Source organism: Somniosus microcephalus, chromosome 29, assembly GCF_052327205.1.
Source record: "Somniosus microcephalus isolate GS21.2 chromosome 29, FLI_Smic_1.0, whole genome shotgun sequence".
NCBI lineage: Eukaryota > Metazoa > Chordata > Chondrichthyes > Squaliformes > Somniosidae > Somniosus > Somniosus microcephalus.
The window spans coordinates 37,363,402-37,382,199 of NC_141015.1; the positions used below are offsets into that span (position 1 = coordinate 37,363,402).

General features: G+C 47.6%; 1 protein-coding gene across 2 annotated transcripts in view; it reads right to left on the reverse strand.

The window, feature by feature from the left end:
- ret (ret proto-oncogene receptor tyrosine kinase) overlaps window positions 1–18,798 on the reverse strand; it is a 147,893-nt gene that overhangs the window by 22,110 nt on the left and 106,985 nt on the right. For both annotated transcript variants that reach the window (XM_085970620.1, XM_085970619.1), the window contains exons 7-13: window positions 18,407–18,698; window positions 17,829–17,954; window positions 15,350–15,457; window positions 12,919–13,038; window positions 11,053–11,309; window positions 8,814–8,961; window positions 6,435–6,542 (exon numbers count right to left, since the gene is read on the reverse strand). In XM_085970620.1, coding sequence (XP_085826746.1) covers window positions 6,435–6,542; window positions 8,814–8,961; window positions 11,053–11,309; window positions 12,919–13,038; window positions 15,350–15,457; window positions 17,829–17,954; window positions 18,407–18,698 — 1,159 coding nt within the window. The remainder of the gene's footprint in view (window positions 1–6,434; window positions 6,543–8,813; window positions 8,962–11,052; window positions 11,310–12,918; window positions 13,039–15,349; window positions 15,458–17,828; window positions 17,955–18,406; window positions 18,699–18,798) is intronic.

Here is an 18,798-nt window from a genome sequence, read left to right on the forward strand (position 1 = left end):
GGAGGGGATTATTGAAGCTAGCACCAGCCCCTGGCGAGCCCAGGTTGTGGTCGTCAAGACCGGCGAGAAGCAGCGCCTGGTCATTGACTACAGCCAAACAATTAATCGATATACCCAACTGGATGCATACCCCCTCCCCCGCATATCTGATATGGTCAATCAGATCGCACAATACCGCATATTCTCCACCATTGACCTTAAGTCAGCATATCACTAACTCCCTATCCGCTATGAGGACCGCCAGTATACTGCCTTCGAGGCAAACGGCCGCCTCTACCACTTCCTTCGGGTTCCCTTCGGCGTCACCAACGGGGTCTCCGTTTTCCAAAGGGAGATGGTCGACCAGAATGTGTTGCAGGCCACTTTTCCCTACCTGGACAATGTGACCATCTGCGGCCATGACCTGCAGGACCATGACGCCAACCTCGACAAATTCCTCCGCACTGCCCAACTCCTAAACCTTACGTATAACAAGGAGAAGTGCATATTCCGCACAACCCGCCTCGCTATCCTTGGCTGTGTTGTGGAACACGGAGTCATCGGCCCCGACCCCGACTGGATGCGTCCCCTTATGGACCTTCCCCTGCCCCACTGCCTCAAGGCCCTGAAGAGATGCCTGGGGTTTTTCTCCTACTACGCCCAGTGGGTCCCTAATTATGCGGACAAAGCCCGTCCACTTATCAAGTCCACCTCTTTTCCCCTGGCGGCAGAGGCCCGCTTAGCCTTCCACCGTATCAAAGAGGACATTGCTAAAGCCACCATGCACGCGGTGGACGAGTCCATCCCTTTCCAGGTGGAGAGCGATGCGTCCGACTTTGCCCTGGCCGCTACCCTTAACCAGGCGGGATGGCCCGTGGCCTTCTTTTCACGAACCCTCCAAGGCTCCGAAATCAGACACTCCTCTGTCGAAAAGGAGGCCCAGGCCATTGTGGAAGCTGTGCGACATTGGAGGCATTACCTGGCCGGAAAACGATTCACCCTACTCACTGACCAGCGTTCAGTTGCTTTTATATTTAATAACAAGCAGAGGGGCAAAATCAAAAACGACAAGATTTTGAGGTGGAGAATTGAACTTTCCACCTACAATTACGATATCTTGTACCGGCCCGGGAAACTCAATGAGCCCCCGGATGCTCTATCGTGAGGTACATGTGCCAACGCACAGATTGATAGACTGCGGGCCCTCCACAATGACCTCTGCCACCCGGGGGTCACCAGGTTCTTCCATTTCATCAAGGCCCGCAACCTGCCTTACTCCATCGAGGAGGTCAGGACCATGACCAGGAACTGCCAAGTCTGTGCCGAGTGCAAACCGCACTTTTATAGGCCAGACAGAGCACACCTGATAAAAGCCACTCGCCCCTTTGAGTGCCTGAGCGTCGATTTTAAAGGGCCCCTCCCCTCCTCTGACCGCAACGCGTACTTCCTCACTATCATCGACGAGTACTCCCGTTTTCCATTTGCCATTCCCTGCCCAGACATGACCAGTGCTACGGTCATTAAATGCCTGAACGACCTCTTCGCCTTGCTCGGTTTCCCCAGCTATATCCATAGCGACCGGGGCTCATCGTTTCTGAGCGACGAACTCCGCCAGTACCTGCTCGTGAGAGGTATTGCCACGAGCAGGACCACCAGCTACAACCCCCGGGGGAACGGACAGGTAGAAAGAGAGAACGCGACAGTTTGGAAGGCCGCCCTGCTAGCCTTAAAATCTAAGGGCCTTCCAACCTCCCGCTGGCAGGATGTCCTCCCCGATGCGCTCCACTCCATTCAGTCACTGCTCTGTACTGCCACTAACGCCACCCCTCACGAAAAAATGTTCGTCTTCCCTAGGAAGTCCACATCGGGGACCTCACTACCACCATGGCTGATGTCTCCAGGGCCCGTCCTACTTCGGAAGCATGTGAGGACCCATAAAACAGCCCCCCTGGTTGAGAGGGTCAACCTCCTCCACGCCAACCCTCAGTATGCCTACGTTGCGTACCCGGACGGGCGGGAGGACACAGTCTCCATACGAGACCTCGCACCCTCGGGGGCCCCTGAAACCAACATCACCCACTACCCACTACCATTGCCCTTCACCGCTACCCACAATGCACCGGCGGCAACGGACCCATACCTAACCCCTGTAGACGGCACGCCGTGGCCCCGTGACCCGTCATTGATCACCAACCAACTCAACACCCATGAGGACGACACGCCAGTGCTCCGGCCCACGCGGGACTCGGCGTCGGAAGCTGCACCACCTCAGCCGTCGCCACGACGATCACGACGGCATACAAGACCCCCAGAAAGACTTAATTATACGAACTTTTAATACACTTCACCCCGTCGGACTCATTTTTTAAGCAAGGGGTGAATGTGGTAAACCACTGTTGTTCACTGTTGTTCACTCCACTGTTGTTCACTTCACTGTTGTTCACTCTTGCCCATTGTTGTACCTGTCTGTGCATGCCTCAACTGGCTCCGCCCCTGGCTCCACCCATATGCCCTGGTATAAAGGCGGCTGCTCTGCAGTTCCCCAGGCATTCAGGACCGGTCGACCACTAGAGGCATGCCTTCATTCTTTAGCTAATAAAAGCCTGTTTGTTACTCTCTTAACTTCCAGTCTTTCTCAGTAATTGATAGCGCATCAATCGGTACGCCCTTCTGAGGGTTGAAAATGGAGACAAGAGGTTGATGATCAGTTAGTAGAGTAAATTTCTGACCGTGCAGGTAGTGATTGAACTTCTTCACCCCCCACACCAGGCTGAGGGCCTCTCTGTCAATCTGGGCGTAGTTACGCTCGGCTGAAGTTAACGAGCGTGACGCAAAAGCTATTGGCCTCACTGAACCATCAAGGAATTTATGTGACAGTACCGCTCCAATGCCATAGGGAGATGCATCACACGCCAGTCTTATCGCTAGTGATGGGTTGTAGAGAGCCAATACTTCTCTTGAAGTGATGAGGTCCTTACTCTTCTGAAAGGCCCACTTACATTCATCGCTCCATTTCCATGCTACTCCAGTTTGTAGTAGGGCATTCAGTGGGTGCAAAATTGTGGACAAATTCGGCAAAAACTTACGGTAGTAATTCACCAATCCGAGGAATGACCTCAGTTGCGACACATTTTCAGGCGCTGGAGCCTTAACTACCGCTTCAATTTTGTCAGGGGACTTATGTAACCCCTCTTCATCAATCACGTGGCCACAATACGATATCTGTTTCTTAAAAAACTCGCACTTAGGGCGATTGGCTCGTAGCCCATGTTCTCTTAGTCTAGTGAGCACCTGCTCTAGGTTGGCAAGGTGTTCACTGTCATCTTCACCTGTCACTAGGATGTCGTCCAAGTAACACTGAGTCCCCGGAATCCCTTGCAGGACTTGTTCCATCGCTCTTTGCCATATCGCCGGAGCTGATGCTACTCTGAATACCAGTCGATTATACTGGTAAAGACCTTTGTGAGTGTTTATCGTCAGATACTTCCTAGAGGATTCTTCAACCTCCATCTGCAAATATGCTTGTGCTAGGTCAATTTTTGTAAAATGCTTCCCTCCAGATAGTGAGGCGAAAATATCTTCTATCCTCGGAAGAGGATATTGTACTGTGTGAAGGACTGGGTTCACCGTCACCTTGAAGTCCCCACAGATGCGAACCTTCCTTGGCTCCTCAGACTTATTGTTTAACGTTTTCTTCATGACAGGAATGATGGGTGTCGCCCACTCGCTCCAGTCTACCTTAGATAACACGCCTGCATTCTCCAGATTCTCCAGCTCTGCCTCGACGGCTGGGTGAATTGCATATGGTACCGGTCTTGCTTTGAAAAACTTGGGAATTGCATTCTCTTCTATTTTTATCGAGGCGGTTACGCCTTTAAGAGTTCCCAGTTCTTGTTGAAATACCTCTTTGGCGTTAGCTAAGATTGTTGACAATCGTCCAGGAGTGACATCGTCATCCTTTTTACCAGCCACCGTCAGTGCCTGAATGGAGTGCCAGTCTAAACTTATCTTTCTGATCCATTCACGTCCCAATAACGGTGGTCCACCATCTTGCAGTATGTACAGATACAATTTCTGTATTTCCTTGCCGATGTATTCGACAGGCACCCTTATTTTTCCTCTGGGGTATACTTTTTGCCCCGTATACGTCTTCAAGACAATTGATGTCTCTTTCAAGGGTATGTGTGAGAATAGCCGCTCGTAGTCTCGTCGATTCATGACGGTCAGAGCTGATCCTGTATCCAATTCCATTTTGACTTGGGACCCTACTATCGTGAGGGTGACCCAAATGGTTCGGTGATCCTCTTTTGCGATTACATTGTGAAGTTTGAGACAGCTTAGTCTCTTGTTCCCGGATTCACTATCGCTCATCTGGTCTTCGGAACTACTGTCCGTCATCTTTTGTACTTTCCTGTACTGTTCCTTAGTAGCCTTTTTGTTGTCGTTAGTCTTCTTCCCAGACCTGCAAACTCGTGCAATGTGTCCCATCTTTCCGCATTGCCTGCATATTTTGTCCTTGGACCAACAGTCCTTCTGGTCATGGATTGTTCTGCCGCAGCGATAACATTTTTCAAATCCCCGTGTCATTTCGTGGGTGCCGTATTCCTGTGGCTTTTGCTGCTGCTTCGTACGATACTGCCACGCTGAAAGCCTTATCTAGCGTCAGCTCTTTCTCTGAGAGTAACCTCTTCTGGGTTCCTTCACTCAGGAGTCCACAGACAAATTTGTCCCGTAGGGTATCTGCCAGTCCTGCTCCGAACTGGCAGTGCTTTGATAGCTTGCGTAGTTCCGTAAGGTAATCAACATTGCTCTCATCTTTATGCTGATTTCTCCTGTGGAATTTAAATCTTTCTGCTATCAGCAGCGGTGTAGGATTTAGGTGTTCCTGTAGGATATCAACAATTTCGTTAAAACTCTTCGCCTTCGGTTTGGCTGGAGTAATCAGGTTCCGCAATAGGCCGTACGTTCTTGCGCCCATTAAGTTTAGTAGTACCGATGCCTTTTTCTCATCGGCTACTTCGTTTGCCTTGCAATATACCTCGACTCTTTCCACATACGGGTCCAGTCTTCTATTGCATTATCGAAGGCAGTGATATTGCCAGTCTTCGGCATCTTGGAAATCTAAGGTGGCGCCTCCCGCGCTTTGCCTTCTTCCCCGATTTAACAAAATGGCGCCTCCCGCGCTTTGCCTTCTCCGCTGTTGCTAGCGCTGTTGCTGGTGTTTTATGCCTTGATGGCGGCGCCCTATGGTCTTCGCGCACTTCCCCCCGCGCTGCTGCTAACGCTGCTCTCCGCGGTTCCCGTAGCAAACTGCAGCTCCTCGCGGCTTTCTGCGCTTCTAATTTTTATTATTTCCCCGTCGTCGGAGCAACCCTGCGGGACACTTGCCTCCCTCTTCTCGGGTCTGTACGCTGCCCGGCTTCGTAGCACTGGCCGTGCCCTGTGTGCTCCACCCTCTCTCTCTCTCCTCTTCCCGACAACGCTGCTCGGCCCCGTTGAAAAGCCACCCGATCGAGCTCTAGACCGCCGCAGCCCAGGAAGGATCAGTGTACTACCTGCCACCAGCCCGATTAGCTGAAACACCATCGACAGGATAACCAAGCCCCGCTCTCGACAGCCTCTCCTGTAAATCTTCAACTCCGATGAATCAGAGGCGGATGCCCACGGTCGACGCCCGTTTCTTCTGTCCGTTTGATTTTTTTTTCTTTCTTCCTTCTGGCCTCGACCTCTGACAACTTCGCTTCAGGGATGGATCCCCATGAGGTGGTGCAGACTGTAGGTAAGTTCGGATCTGCTCGTCGCCAGTATTATGTCCGTGTGTAATTGAGACACGGACTGCAGGAGTTGGTTATAACAGGTCTTTACTGAGTGGAGACAACCTGGAACTAACTATGCAAAAGTTACTACACAGGCTTATATACAGGGGTGGTCACTACTGGTACTGCAGTATACAGGGGCTGCAGAATATAGCTCCTTCTGCAAAGTACATACACTACAGATAATCAAAGTATTACAAAGTATTTACAGCACAGAAACAGGCTATTCGGCCCAACAGGTCCGTGCCGGTGTTTATGCTCCACACGAGCCTCCTCCCGCCTTACTTCATCTCACCCTATCAGCATATCCTTCTATTTCTTTTTCCCTCATATGTTTATCTAGCTTCCCCTTAAATGAATCTCTGCTATTCGCCTCAACCACTCCCTGTGGTAGCGAGTTCCACATTCTCACCACTCTCTGGGTAAAGAAATTTCTCCTGAATTCTTTATTGGATTTATTAGTGACTGTCTTACATTTATTGCCCCTAATTCTGGTCTCCCGCAAGCGGAAACATCTTCTCTACGTCTAATCCTGCCCCGGCCTTTAAAGTAAATGGGTTAACGCCTTCATTAATTATTAAATATGATGGCGTAAATGTATTCGTCACTAATAGCACCCTGTGCCCAATGTTCTCTTACCATCCTGACTGCAGGCTCCATACAGTTTGATAATATGGGGGTGGCTCACTTGTTTCAGCAGGTTGAACTCAGACAAGAGATCTCGTAGTTCACTCTGAGACGCATTCTCTGCCAGACACAGAAACAGAGAGTAGCGTTAATTCAGAGACAGCCGCTATTGCACTTAACCTCTACATGTTTCTTACTGCCACACAAACATGAAATAGCACCAGCAACTCGCATTTATATGGAAAACATCCCGAAGTGCTTCACAGAGGCATAATCAAAACCAAAAAGTAGAGTGAGGATTCTTTTTTAAAATCGAGCTTTCTTCAAATCTTCCCCCCACTTTCTTTCCCTCTTCCTCCAGCCTAGAAGGAATGATGGTCTGGGCCCTCTGATTCCCCAGTGACTGCTGTGATCAGCTGGTATAGAATGTGACCCAGGCAAGGTCAGGTTTCTCTCTCCCACTGGAATATAACCAGAGGCAAGATGAGGAGATTTTTTTTTTACGCAGCGAGTTGTTGTGATCTGAAAGGGGGCTCGTTTGGAGCAGATTCAATAATAAATTTCAAAAGGGAATTGGATAAATGCTTGAAGGGAAGAACATTTGCAGGGCTATGCGGATAGAGCAGGGGAGTGGGACTAATTGGAGAGCTCTTTCAAAGAGCCAGCACAGGCACGATGGGCCGAATGGCCTCCTTCTGTGCTGTATCATTCGATGGTTCTATGCCTCAAGACATGTGATCTGCTGGCCTTTCCAATGAATTGCACTTCAGGTGTGTAAACACACACTGAGATTAAAGGCTTCTGACTGCTCAGGATTTATTCATTCATGGGCATCGCCATCAAGGCCAGCATTTATTGCCCATCCCTAATTGCCCTTGAGAAGGTGGTGGTGAGCCGCCATCTTGAATACACCTGAGTGACTTGCTAGGCCATTTCAGAGGGCAGTTGAGAATCAACCTCATTGCGCTGGGTCTGGAGTCACATAACGGCCAGACCGAGCAAGGACAGCAGATTTCCTTCCCTAAAGGACATTAGTAAACCAGATGGGTTTTTATGACAAAAAGAAAATACTGCGGATGCTGGAAATCTGAAATAAAAACAGAAAATGCTGGAGATACTCAGCAGGTCAGGCAGCATCTGTGAAGAGAGAAACAGAGTTAACGTTTCAGGTCGATGACCTTTCGTCAGAACTGGAAAAAAGCAGGAAATGGAACAGATTTTTAAGCAAGTGTAGGGGCTGGGAAAGGGGGGAGGGGATGAAAGAACAAAAGGGAAGGTCGGTGATAGGATAGAAGGCAGGAGAGATTAAGAGACATTAAGAGATATTCAAGGCGAGAGGAGATGGTAATGGGACAGGTTAAGAAACAAAGGATGGCTCTAGATGAAGTGTAAATTGCGCTGGCAGAATGAAAGACAGCTGCCACGTGGGAGAGAAGAACAGAAGGCACAAGCAAAAAGTGTGGATAAAAAATATATATATGATAGAGGCCGAGGTTATGATCTGAAATTATTGAACTCTATGTTGAGTCCAGAAGGCTGTAAAGTGCCTAATCGAAAGATGAGGTGCTGTTCCTCGAGCTTACGCTGAGCTTCAGTGGAACAATGCAAGAGGCTGCGGACGGTGAGGTCTGAGTGGGAGTGGAGCAGAGAAATAAAGTGACAGGCGACGGGATTTATGACAATCTGGTAGTTTCATGGTCACCATTACTGACACAGGAAACTTTCGATTTACTGGCACCTAAATAACTGGAAATCTCGGTTAACTGGCAAAATTCAGGAGTAGGTTCAGGTAACTTTTATTACTTTTTTTACTCCATTTGTTGCTGTGCAAGGGTGTGGCTGCAGTTGTTGCTAAGCTACAGAGACGCTTGCAACTTGTGCCCATTGTTCTGAAGCTGTAAGCAACAGGGTTTGTTGCTTTATACGGAGCTCTGAGCTCCGTATCTTTTACTATAGCGTTCGGTTATCCGGAATTTTTGATGAACCGGCACCACGTCGGTCCCATCCGTGCCGGATAAAAAAAAGTTTCCTGTACTAGCTTTTCATTCCAGATTTATTTAATTGAATTTAAATTCTCCAGCTGCCGCAGTGGTATTTGGACTCATGTCTCCGGATCATTAGTCCAGGACCTCTGGATTACTAGCCCAGTAACATAACCACTATGCTACCGTACCCGTATGTTGAATGAGGAGTCTCCAGTTCTGCTGGTGAGATTCTAGGTAAGGATGAAGTTATGGTACGGATGCTTGCAGTCAGGATACTTTCAGTTCTGCCGATAAGGTTCCCTCGCTGTAGGACCCTCTCTTAAATCTGGGAGTGAAAGCTGTCGAGCTGTAAGGGTGTTACGATATTTGCATGCCACAGTTACACTTTGAAGACATTCAGTCCTACCTTTTAGCATCTTGACTGCCACGGTGGTGTAGCCTGCTTTGCCCTTGAGCCTGAACGCCGTAGCTTTGACTACTTTCCCGAATTCTCCTTCACCAAGGGTTTTACCCAGGACCAGGTTCTTCCTTGGGAACTCCCACTTGGGATCCTCCTGTCAGGAGGAAAGACACGGAGCCACTTAAAGCAGCTGAAACTGAGGAGTTCAATGGGGCCCTTTTAGTCCAGTAGCTCAAACACACAATATTCCTACATTACAACAGTGACTGCACTTCAAAAAGTACTTCATTGGGTGTAAAGCGCTTTTGGGACATCCAGTGGTTGTGAAAGGTGCTATAGAAATGCAAGTCTTTCTTTTCAGTATTTATGTGCATTAGTTTTAAGAAATTCAGAAATGCAAAACATCACTTCACCGATAATTGAGGTGAACAATTTATTCTCAAGTTAAATCCCTTGCCAAACGCTGTATAATGAAATGATGTCCTAAATGGAAATAACATAGCATTGATGTTCACATAAATGATGCCCTATATGGAAATTACGGGTTTATATGGAAATAAGTGGATTTACACAGATCATGCTCTGGTTTTGGATTTAGAGGTCAGAAATCAATCGCAATAACACAGGGTAGAGTGTGACTCTCACAAGGCACTTTTACATTGCTAGGCCAGTTTGAGACGAGCGGTGCTGTCCTGGTGTCATTGCGCTGCTGTCCCCCATTTCCTTTCCCACCTGCACTGTTCTCTAGACATCCGCCAGAAGTAGAGCTGGCGCGTTTGTAGCAGTTCACCAGAACGATGAGAAAAAAAATGGATCTCCGCTGAGGTGGGAACAGTCTAAAGTCAGGTATTTCCGAGTGTAGCAAAAGGCGAGAGAATTGCATGTGCCTACACAAAACAGATGCAGGCTGAACAATGGCACAAGAAAGCGGAAACAGACTAAACAGCCCAAGCTTTGTGTCTTCGTGGGCCACTAAGAGTTATCGTTGCAGAAGACCTTTTTTTAAATTAGTGTACAGCAACAGAAATAACAGCCCAGATTTTAACCAAACTCGTCCAGTGAGAATAGGGTGGCTTTACCTCCCGCCCAATTTTACGCTGCACTGACTTGAATGGAGCTAAGTATCGGACGGGGTGTATAACGGGTATCTGACCAGAGCCCGTCCCGTTGGGCGATTTGGGTCAAAACTTAGGCTCGGATGTATTAGTAAGGCAACAAACACGGACATATACAGACATCAGATGACCTTGCGGACACTCTAAGTACCACAGATCCTAACTTGGAAACTTATGGGGGGTGATTTTCCCAGCCCTGGGGAGGCGAGTATGGAGGCAGGACTGCTGGGAAAATGGCAGAATCTGGGAGCAGGTACCCATCCTGCCCCCAACCCACCTCCATGCCATCTTCCCAGGAGGCGGGTACCCGACCCACGCCGGGTCCCGTCTCCTTGAGGCGGGAAGGGGATTAGTGCCAATTAGCTGCCTGTTAACAGGTAGTTAACAGGCAGTTTTTTGGCTAATCCCTATTTTGAGCCCTAAAGTGTGGGCTTCCGGATGGCTCCGAACCTCGCCAGGGTCAGCGAGGCGAGCCGTGGGTCTGCGGGGGTTGGAGGGGCCGAGATGTCCGGTGTGCAGGTGAGTGATGAGTGCAAGTGTGGAGAGATAAGTGTGTGAGGTGAGTCTAAAGTGTTCTAATAAGATTACTTTCCGTTGCTTCTTCCTCCAGGCTTCATCCCTTTAGGTTGTGGAGCTGCCTCATCTCACCGGCAGAGAAAGCAGAATGGCCGCTGCATTCTTAAATGCTGCAACCTTCTGCTTTCTGCTCAGGAAGGCTTTCTAAGTGAGTCTTGAGTACAAGGACTCACCAAAGAACAGAGATTGTCAGTGATTGACAGCTTCTCAAAGCTGTCAAACGATGACAATTTATCTGTCAAAATTTTTTGACAGATGCAACGTCATATGCTGACGTTCTCAGTCACTGGCCATCCCTTAATTGGCCGGCTAAGCCTGCTGGGCGGGCTTAACAAGGTCAATTAAGGGAAAATAGCGTGGATTGGCCAGACGTTGATGGAAGCGGGACTAAAGCCCGACAAGCAGCTTTCCCGCCTCCATCACGTCCCCATTGATAAAATCACCCCTCATGATGTAGGGGAGCAAAAATCAAAATGAATACGTTAAGTGGTATTTGTAATGTTTATACAATCCTTACAAGGCCGCACTAAAAAATATAATAAAATGGCACTCACTGGTATCTTGAAGGAATCCACTGCCACTTGATTCTCCATGGAATCCATAGAAGGCCTCCGGATATTATTGGAGGAGTAGCTGATTGGATAAGCCTGAGCTGGCCTCCTGAAAGTCATTTCTGCCGAGGCGATGGGGGGTTTGGGAGTGTTTTTATGGTACCGGTGAATGAAATAGGAAGAGAGCAGCACAGACAGGATGAACGACAGCAGCACTGCAGCTGCAATAATGGTCTTACACAGATCATCGCAGACCATCTCTGTCAATGAAACAGAACAGAAAACGCCATGATAGTTCCGCTGAGCAGACGCCCATGTGAATCACGTTAATATACATTACTGGTGGCTTGATATCGAGGCAGGCAGCATCTTGGAGATAGATTTCTCTTTCCTCCCCATCTTGCCGCTTATTCAACCCTTGAGAGGACATGTTGACAACCCATCTCCCTAGGCCTCTACCAAAGTCACTAGGATTGACGTAAAATGGCCTAAGGCGAGTTGAGCACCAGGCTGACACTTCAGTGCGCTACTGAGGGAGCGCTGCATTGTTAGAGGTGCCGTTCTTCAGCCCAGATGTTAAATGTTAAATGGTAGAGTTTATCACTTCACTTTTGCCTCCTCCTTCAATGATCAATGTCATGAATCTTATCAGTCATGGAGAAATGACTCATGAAATAACACTGGGCGGCCAGCTGGTGGCGCCGTCCAAGGAGTATAAATACTCGGGCGTGGGTCCAGCTTGCCCAGGACGTTTTTGTAACCAGGAACTAGTGATGTAACTAGAATATCATGGTTGTGAAACAGTTGATTAAAGCCTTGTTTTATACGCAACCAAGTGCTTAGTGAGTTTTCTTACGTCAATCAATATTAGTGATTAGAGAGGGTGGTGTACAATGTCGCACCATGTGGTGGGATAGAATTAGCCTTTAGGGGGGCTAAATTCGGTTGATTGGCGCTAACGGGGCGCAAATCAACTAGCGCCTAGGCACAGCGCTGCTAACGCCTCTCGTGAAATTCAGTGGGAGGTTAGCGGCCGGCATTCCCGATCCCTGGTCGCCCAGCTAGGCACCAGGACGCGCTGTGCCAGGCCCCTCCCCTTTAATAAGGGGAGGAAGGCCTGCAGTACCGTGGCGCGATGTGCCGCAGCGCATGGTGCTGCGGCATGTAGCGCCGCGATATAAAGCGGGCACTACCCAATTTTTACCCCTAAGTCTTTTATCACCCTTCTTTTAACACGTACCGTGTCTGCAGTGTGTACCATCTACAAGATGCACTGCAGCAACTCGCCAAGGCTTCTTCGGCAGCACCTCCCAAACCAGTGACCTCTACCACCTAGAAGGACAAGGGCAGCAGGCGCATGGGAACACCACCACCTGCAAGTTCCCCTCCAAGTCACACACCATCCTGACTTGGAAATATATCGGCCAATCCTTCATCGTCGCTGGGTCAAAATTCTGGAACTCCCTCCCTAACAGCACTGTGGGAGCACCTTCACCACACGGACTGCAGCAGTTCAAGAGGGCGGCTCACCACCACCTTCTCAAGGGGCAACTAGGGATGGGCAATAAATGCTGGCCTTACCAGCGACGCCCACATCCCATAAAAACAAATAAAAAATAAATAAATAAACCAAGGCCCCAGCTGCTGATGGTTCATATGAACATCAAAGTGTCTATGGCACTAATCAAAGAAGAGCAGGGAATTCGACAGGGCTTCGCCCAGAGCTGGCGCTTCTCGGAAAACTTGAGGGCGGCATGTCCAAAACTGCCCAACTCCCCGGCTGCTTCGCGACACATGGAATCTTGGAAAATTGCCCTTTAAATTTGCATCTGTTAAATGCCAAGAAAATGATTCTAGCAATAAACATACCAACAATGTCATCCTTTTGGCAGACGCATTTTTTATCAGAGTAGCAGACACAGGTTCCAAAACCTCCTTTAATGCCTCCCAGCTCTCCAGGTTCAAATCCACCAACGACCTTGTCCCATTCTAAATCAAATAGGTTAAACAGAACATGTGAGATAGGTTTACTAGGAACATTTCGCTGCTCTTACCTAGAATTGCTCTTTTCCTCGATCATTAATCAACCTAGCTTTGCCTGTCGCTGTGACTCAGGGGGTAGCACCCTTGCCTCTGAGTCAGAAGGTTGTGGGTTCACAGTCCCCACTCCAGAGACTTGAGCACAAAAACCTAGGCTGACACTCCTAGTACAGTACTGAGGGAGTGCTGCACTGTTGGAGGTGCTGTCTTTTGCATGAGACGTAACACTGAGGCCCCGTCTTCCCTCTCAGGTGGACGTAAAAGATCCCGTGGCACTGTTTTGAAGAAGAGCAGGGGATTTCTCCATGGTGTCCTGGCCAATATTTATCCCTCAATCATTATCTGGTCATTATCACATCGCTGCTTGCTGTGCTCAAATTGGCTGCCGCGTTTCCTACATTACAACAGTGACTACACTTCTAAAAGTACTTCATTGGCTGTAAAGTGCTTCGGGACGTCCGGTGGTCATGAAAGGTGCTATATAAATGCAAGTCTTTCTTTTTTTCTAGCTTTACTTGCCAGTCCGATGGGACTCGGGCTTAATCTCCCATACTGTTGAGTTCCCTATCTCAGCCATGCTGCTGAAATGCTGAGTGGAAGCTAGGCAGGAAGGAAATTTCTCTGATCTGAATTTGTACACATCTTAGAGGATGGCTCAAGGAAGCACTGGTAGGGGACATGAAGCTGGTTACGATCTCTTTCTCTCTGTACATAGTTGGTTCACGGTCAAGAGAGACAACGGGTTAAAACTGGAGGTAGTTGCCTCCCAAATTATAAACAAAAAAAGCTGTAGTCTGACAGTCAATTATGACAGCAGCTAGTTATTTATGAAAAAATAATTTTGAGAAAAAGCAACAATTCTGAAGACACATCCTCAATTTTACTGATGTCCAAGGTTAAAGATTTCAAGAACTTCCCCCCAACTCACCCTGTCAGGGTGGAGCAGCTTTAAAAGTAACACAAAATCAGAGCATGGGAAGATTTGCAGAATGTAGCTCGGATCCCTCACATTGTGGGCAGGATTAAGACCAGCGCTATAGGGGGGTGATCTTTACATCCAGTCTGCACAATAAAATTCTACCCGACTACTATTGTTTTCAGTGATTCGGTTCTGAAATATGGACATCAGTCAACGACCTGCACTCCCACTGCACCTCGCATGCAGCAGAACATCCCAGGGAGGCCACGGGAGAAGAGCAGGAAACCAGGGATGGGAGGGGACCAAAAGGCACAAGCAAAGACGTAGGTTTTCAGGAGGGGCTTGAAGGTGAGGGGAGATGTAGGAAAGCTGTGCGGTTTCAAGGCGGAGCTCCAGAGTGCAGGGATACAGTTCTGCAGCTGGTGGTGGAATTATTGGAGGGGGGGAGGGAATCGCACAGTAGGCCAGACGAATGGAGGGTGTGAGAGGGGATGTAGGGCTGGAGGAGCTTGCAGATATAATAGGGTGCAGCGAGGCCTTGAAGGATTTTGTGAACAGCTATATGAGGTGCCTGGCAGTGTGGAAAATGCTCCAGCTATCTGTGTACCTTTCTTTGCTAGGAAGGGGGGAGGGGGGGAGTGTTAGAATTAGATCCAAAGTCTGAATATATCTGAAGATCGGCCAAATTCATTAATCTTAGGGTGTAATTTTAACCTAAGCCGCCTGGCGGGTTGATGGGATCAGATCAGCGGCCTATTTTACACCTGGCCCAGTGAAGTGATTGGAATGTAACATTGGGCAGTGTGCAAAATGGACACAAATCCAATCCCACCAGTCTCTTGCCAGGCAGGTTATATAAATGACCCCTTTAGTCTTAATCGCAGGATAATGCATGAGACACCTTTGTAAATAACCCTGTTGTGTGTAACCTATAAGATTACCCAGTCAGTATTAGAAATGAACTAACGCACTAAGCTGGAGAACACTCTGTTCTATTCTGCTGCTTAGGTGCAGCTGTGTGTAACCTGGTGTGTCCCTTTAGGCCACAGTATTTAATTCCTCTGCCTTTCTAAGGCTATTACTTCTTCGGGCAGATCCAGAGGTCAGAAAAAACCAGTAGGAAATGACTGGCTTTCTTCCTCTTTTTGATCATTTTTTTGGTAACGTATGACACAGAAATTTGCTTGTGTGACAAAATGTTATAACTGGCATATGACAGACACGCCTCAAAGCCAATACACACACACATATATTGATACAATTGTTCCTTCTGGTGCCCATGCAGACATGCACATGGCGACTAGAGATTTAGCATGCTAAGTGTGGACTGTGGTTACACACCAATACAGTCTTGGGGACATGTACTCTTCTTCTGCTCCACGACATCGCAATATCCATCAGGGCAGCTGGAGAGATCTGATGAGCAGGTGGAGTAGTTTTTTGATATGCCTGCAGAAAGAAAGAAGAGTCTTGAAGTAACAAATGCACAATCAGCCAAGCCACACGTCTACACTGATTGCATATTAGTGTACAGCTAAATTCTGAACATCATACATAGTTTACATAGTGGGATTGATTTATATAGTATTTACAGCGCAGAAACAGGCCATTCGGCCCAACAGGTCCATGCCGGTGTTTATGCTCCACACGAGCCTCCTCCCACCCCTCTCCATCTCACCGTATCAACATATCCTTCTATTCCTTTCTCCCTCATGTGTTTATCTAGCTTCCCCTTAAATGCACCTATACTATTCGCCTCAACTACTCCCTGTGGTAATGAGCTCCACATTCTCACCACTCTCTGGGTAAAGAAGTTTCTCCTGAATTCCCTGTTGGATTTATTAGTGACTATCTTATATTGATGGCCCCTAGTTCTTGTCTCCCCCACAAAGGAAACATTTTCTCTACGTCTACCCTATCAACCCTTTCATAATATTAAAGACCTCTATCAGATCTCCCCTCAGCCTTCTCTTTTCTTAGGCCAATATATCCTGTTCCATCTTTCCGGATAGGTAAAACCTTGCAGTTCTTGTATCATTCTAGTAAATCTTTTTTGCACCTTCTCCAGTGCTTTCATATCCCTTTTATAATATGGAGACCAAAACTGTCCACAGTACTCCAAGGGTGGTCGAGCCAAGGTTCTATACAAGTTTAACATCACTTCTCTGCTTTTCAATTCTATCTCTCCAGAAATGAACCGTATTCTATCTACCCTGTCTGTTCCCCTTAATATCCTGAAAACTTCGATCAGATCACCCCTTAACCTTCTACATTCTAGGGAATACAACCCTAATTTGTGTAATCCCTCCTCGTAATTTAACCCCTGGAGTCCGGGTATCATTCTGGTAAACCTACGCTGCACTCCCTCCAAGGCCAATATATCCTTCCTAGGGTGTGATGCCCAGAACTGCTGCCAGTACTCCAGGTGTGGTCTAACCAGGGCAAGGCCGGCATTTATTGTCCATCCCCAGTTGCCCAAATATTGATACAACTGAGTGGCTTGCTAGACCACACCATGGCAGTTAGGAGTCAACCGCGTTGGTGTGGTACTGAGTCACATTTAGGCCAGACCGTGTAAACACTGCAGGTTTCCTTCCCGAAGGGACATTAGTGAAGCAATCCGACAGCGTCATGGTCACTTTTATTGATGCCAGTTTTTTTATTTCCAGATTTTTTAAACCGAATTCAAATTCTCAAAACTGGATTTGAACTAGTTCGGTAACATAATCACTACACTACACTACCTAATCAAAGAAAAACAAAAGCTCGCATTTATAAGGCTTATCACGTCTCTTAGAAATATCTCAAAGCATTACGCACACAGTGAATCACTGTATACAGGGAAACACGCAGCCATTTTGTGCATAGCAAGATCCCACAACAAGAGTTGAAAGGCCAGTTAAGAGGCTAATTTTGGTGGTGTTGATGGAGGAATGTTGGCTCGAACACCAGGAAATCTGCTTGTGTGCGAATTGTGTCATGGAATCTTTCCTGTTCATCAGAACAGGCAGGTGGAGTCTCGGCTTAACATCTCAATTGCAGCACAATGCATCTGAAAGTGCATCACTCCCTCACTATTGCAGTGAAGCGTCGGCCTGGATCATGTGCTCAAGTCCTGGGGTGGAGCTTGAACTCACAACCTTCTAACTCAGAGGCAGGAGTGCTACCAAACTGAAGCAAATTCTCACTTAAAAATAGCCAGTCAGCAACACTTAGTGGATACAGTTTGGATCAAAGTTTGTTCAGTCCTGGGGACAGTCTGACAGTTGAGAAACCTAATACTCTTTAGGGACTAATGGATGAACTAAGATGGGCCAAATGGCCTCCCTCATCTGCAATTATCTTGTGATCAGATCAATCAGAAGGTTTAAGGAAAATGTAACAGAAGTTTGGGAGACGTGCCCTTTTGGAGCTTGAGGTCTACAGCGGTAATGTGAGAAAGCAGAGCCATATAAAGTTAACTGATAGCTATCCTGCTGTGCATCTACCTCTTTCGATACTTCAATTGGATGGTAAGACCCCACAACATTATTTGAAAAAGATCAGGGAGCACTTGCAGTGTCCTCCCTCCACCAACAATGATTTAAACGGTTACTAGGTCCTGTATGCTTGGCCTACATAACAACAATCACTACACTTCCGTTCATTAATTCAAGCATCTCGAGGCGTTTCTGAGATCTGGAGGCATTATATAAATACAAGTCGTTTGGAAGTATTTGTTTGAAGTCTACCCAGTTAGTGGTTAGCATTAAATACTTATATATAATGGACATGTAAAAAGGAAGAACTAATACGCTGAATTATTACAGAAGATTCCTACCCTTTTCAAAGCCTTGTCGCCACTGACATTTCCCAGTTAATGTTCCAAGACCGCCACATTCCTCACACTCGGAGCGCTGCTTGTTTGCCGCACAGATTTTGGGGCAATTGTTATTTTTGCCCGTGTCTAGAGAGAAGAAACATCCATTAATTCCGTGTACTTTCAACCGTGGTTTAAATCTTCCTTTGTGGGCTATATAAAGCATCGCACATATTGTCACTTTCAATTACCAAATGGGGCCATCCTTACCCGGTCTGGCCTATATGTGGCTCCAGAGTCCAGTCACACCCTTTAAACCAGCCACTGATGTAGGAATGACACCTTGGCAGTCCAGATCATGAGAACATAAGAAACAGGAGCAGGAGTAGGTCTTACGGCCCCGTGAGCCTGCTTCGCCATTCAATAAGATCATGGCTGATCATCGACCTCAACACCCGCCCGATCCCCATATCCCTTGATTCCCTTCTCTCTCATCTGAAGAAGGAAGCGTGGTGATAGAAGGTAACGGCGAAGAGCCATAAAAAAGGGGGAAAGAGAAGGAAATCGGGAAACACTAAATAAGAAGCACTGGTACGTACGTGTGCCCTTGAGTGTGACAATGATGTTGGCCCTTGCCTCCTCCTTGCTCAGTGATTCGTTAGCTATGACGGTATAGTGAAGTTTGTAACACGTGCTGTTTCTCAACACTCTCACATCATTGATGTACAGGAACCCAAATATATCCTCGGCCCGCTTCAGAACCGCCACAATAGAAGAACAGTTTCTGTCCTGTTGCGTGACGTTCTCCTCGGTGTGGATCAGGGGCACAAGTGTGTAGCTTATATTTAACGCTTGAAAGTTGTGACAGTTTGCTATGCAAATTCTTCCGATCTGTAACACACAATGGAAAGACAAATAATCTGCAGTTAGCATCCCAACTGTGGAGTGAACCTTGACTTAGTGACTAGCACTCCCGCCTCCGAGTCGGAAG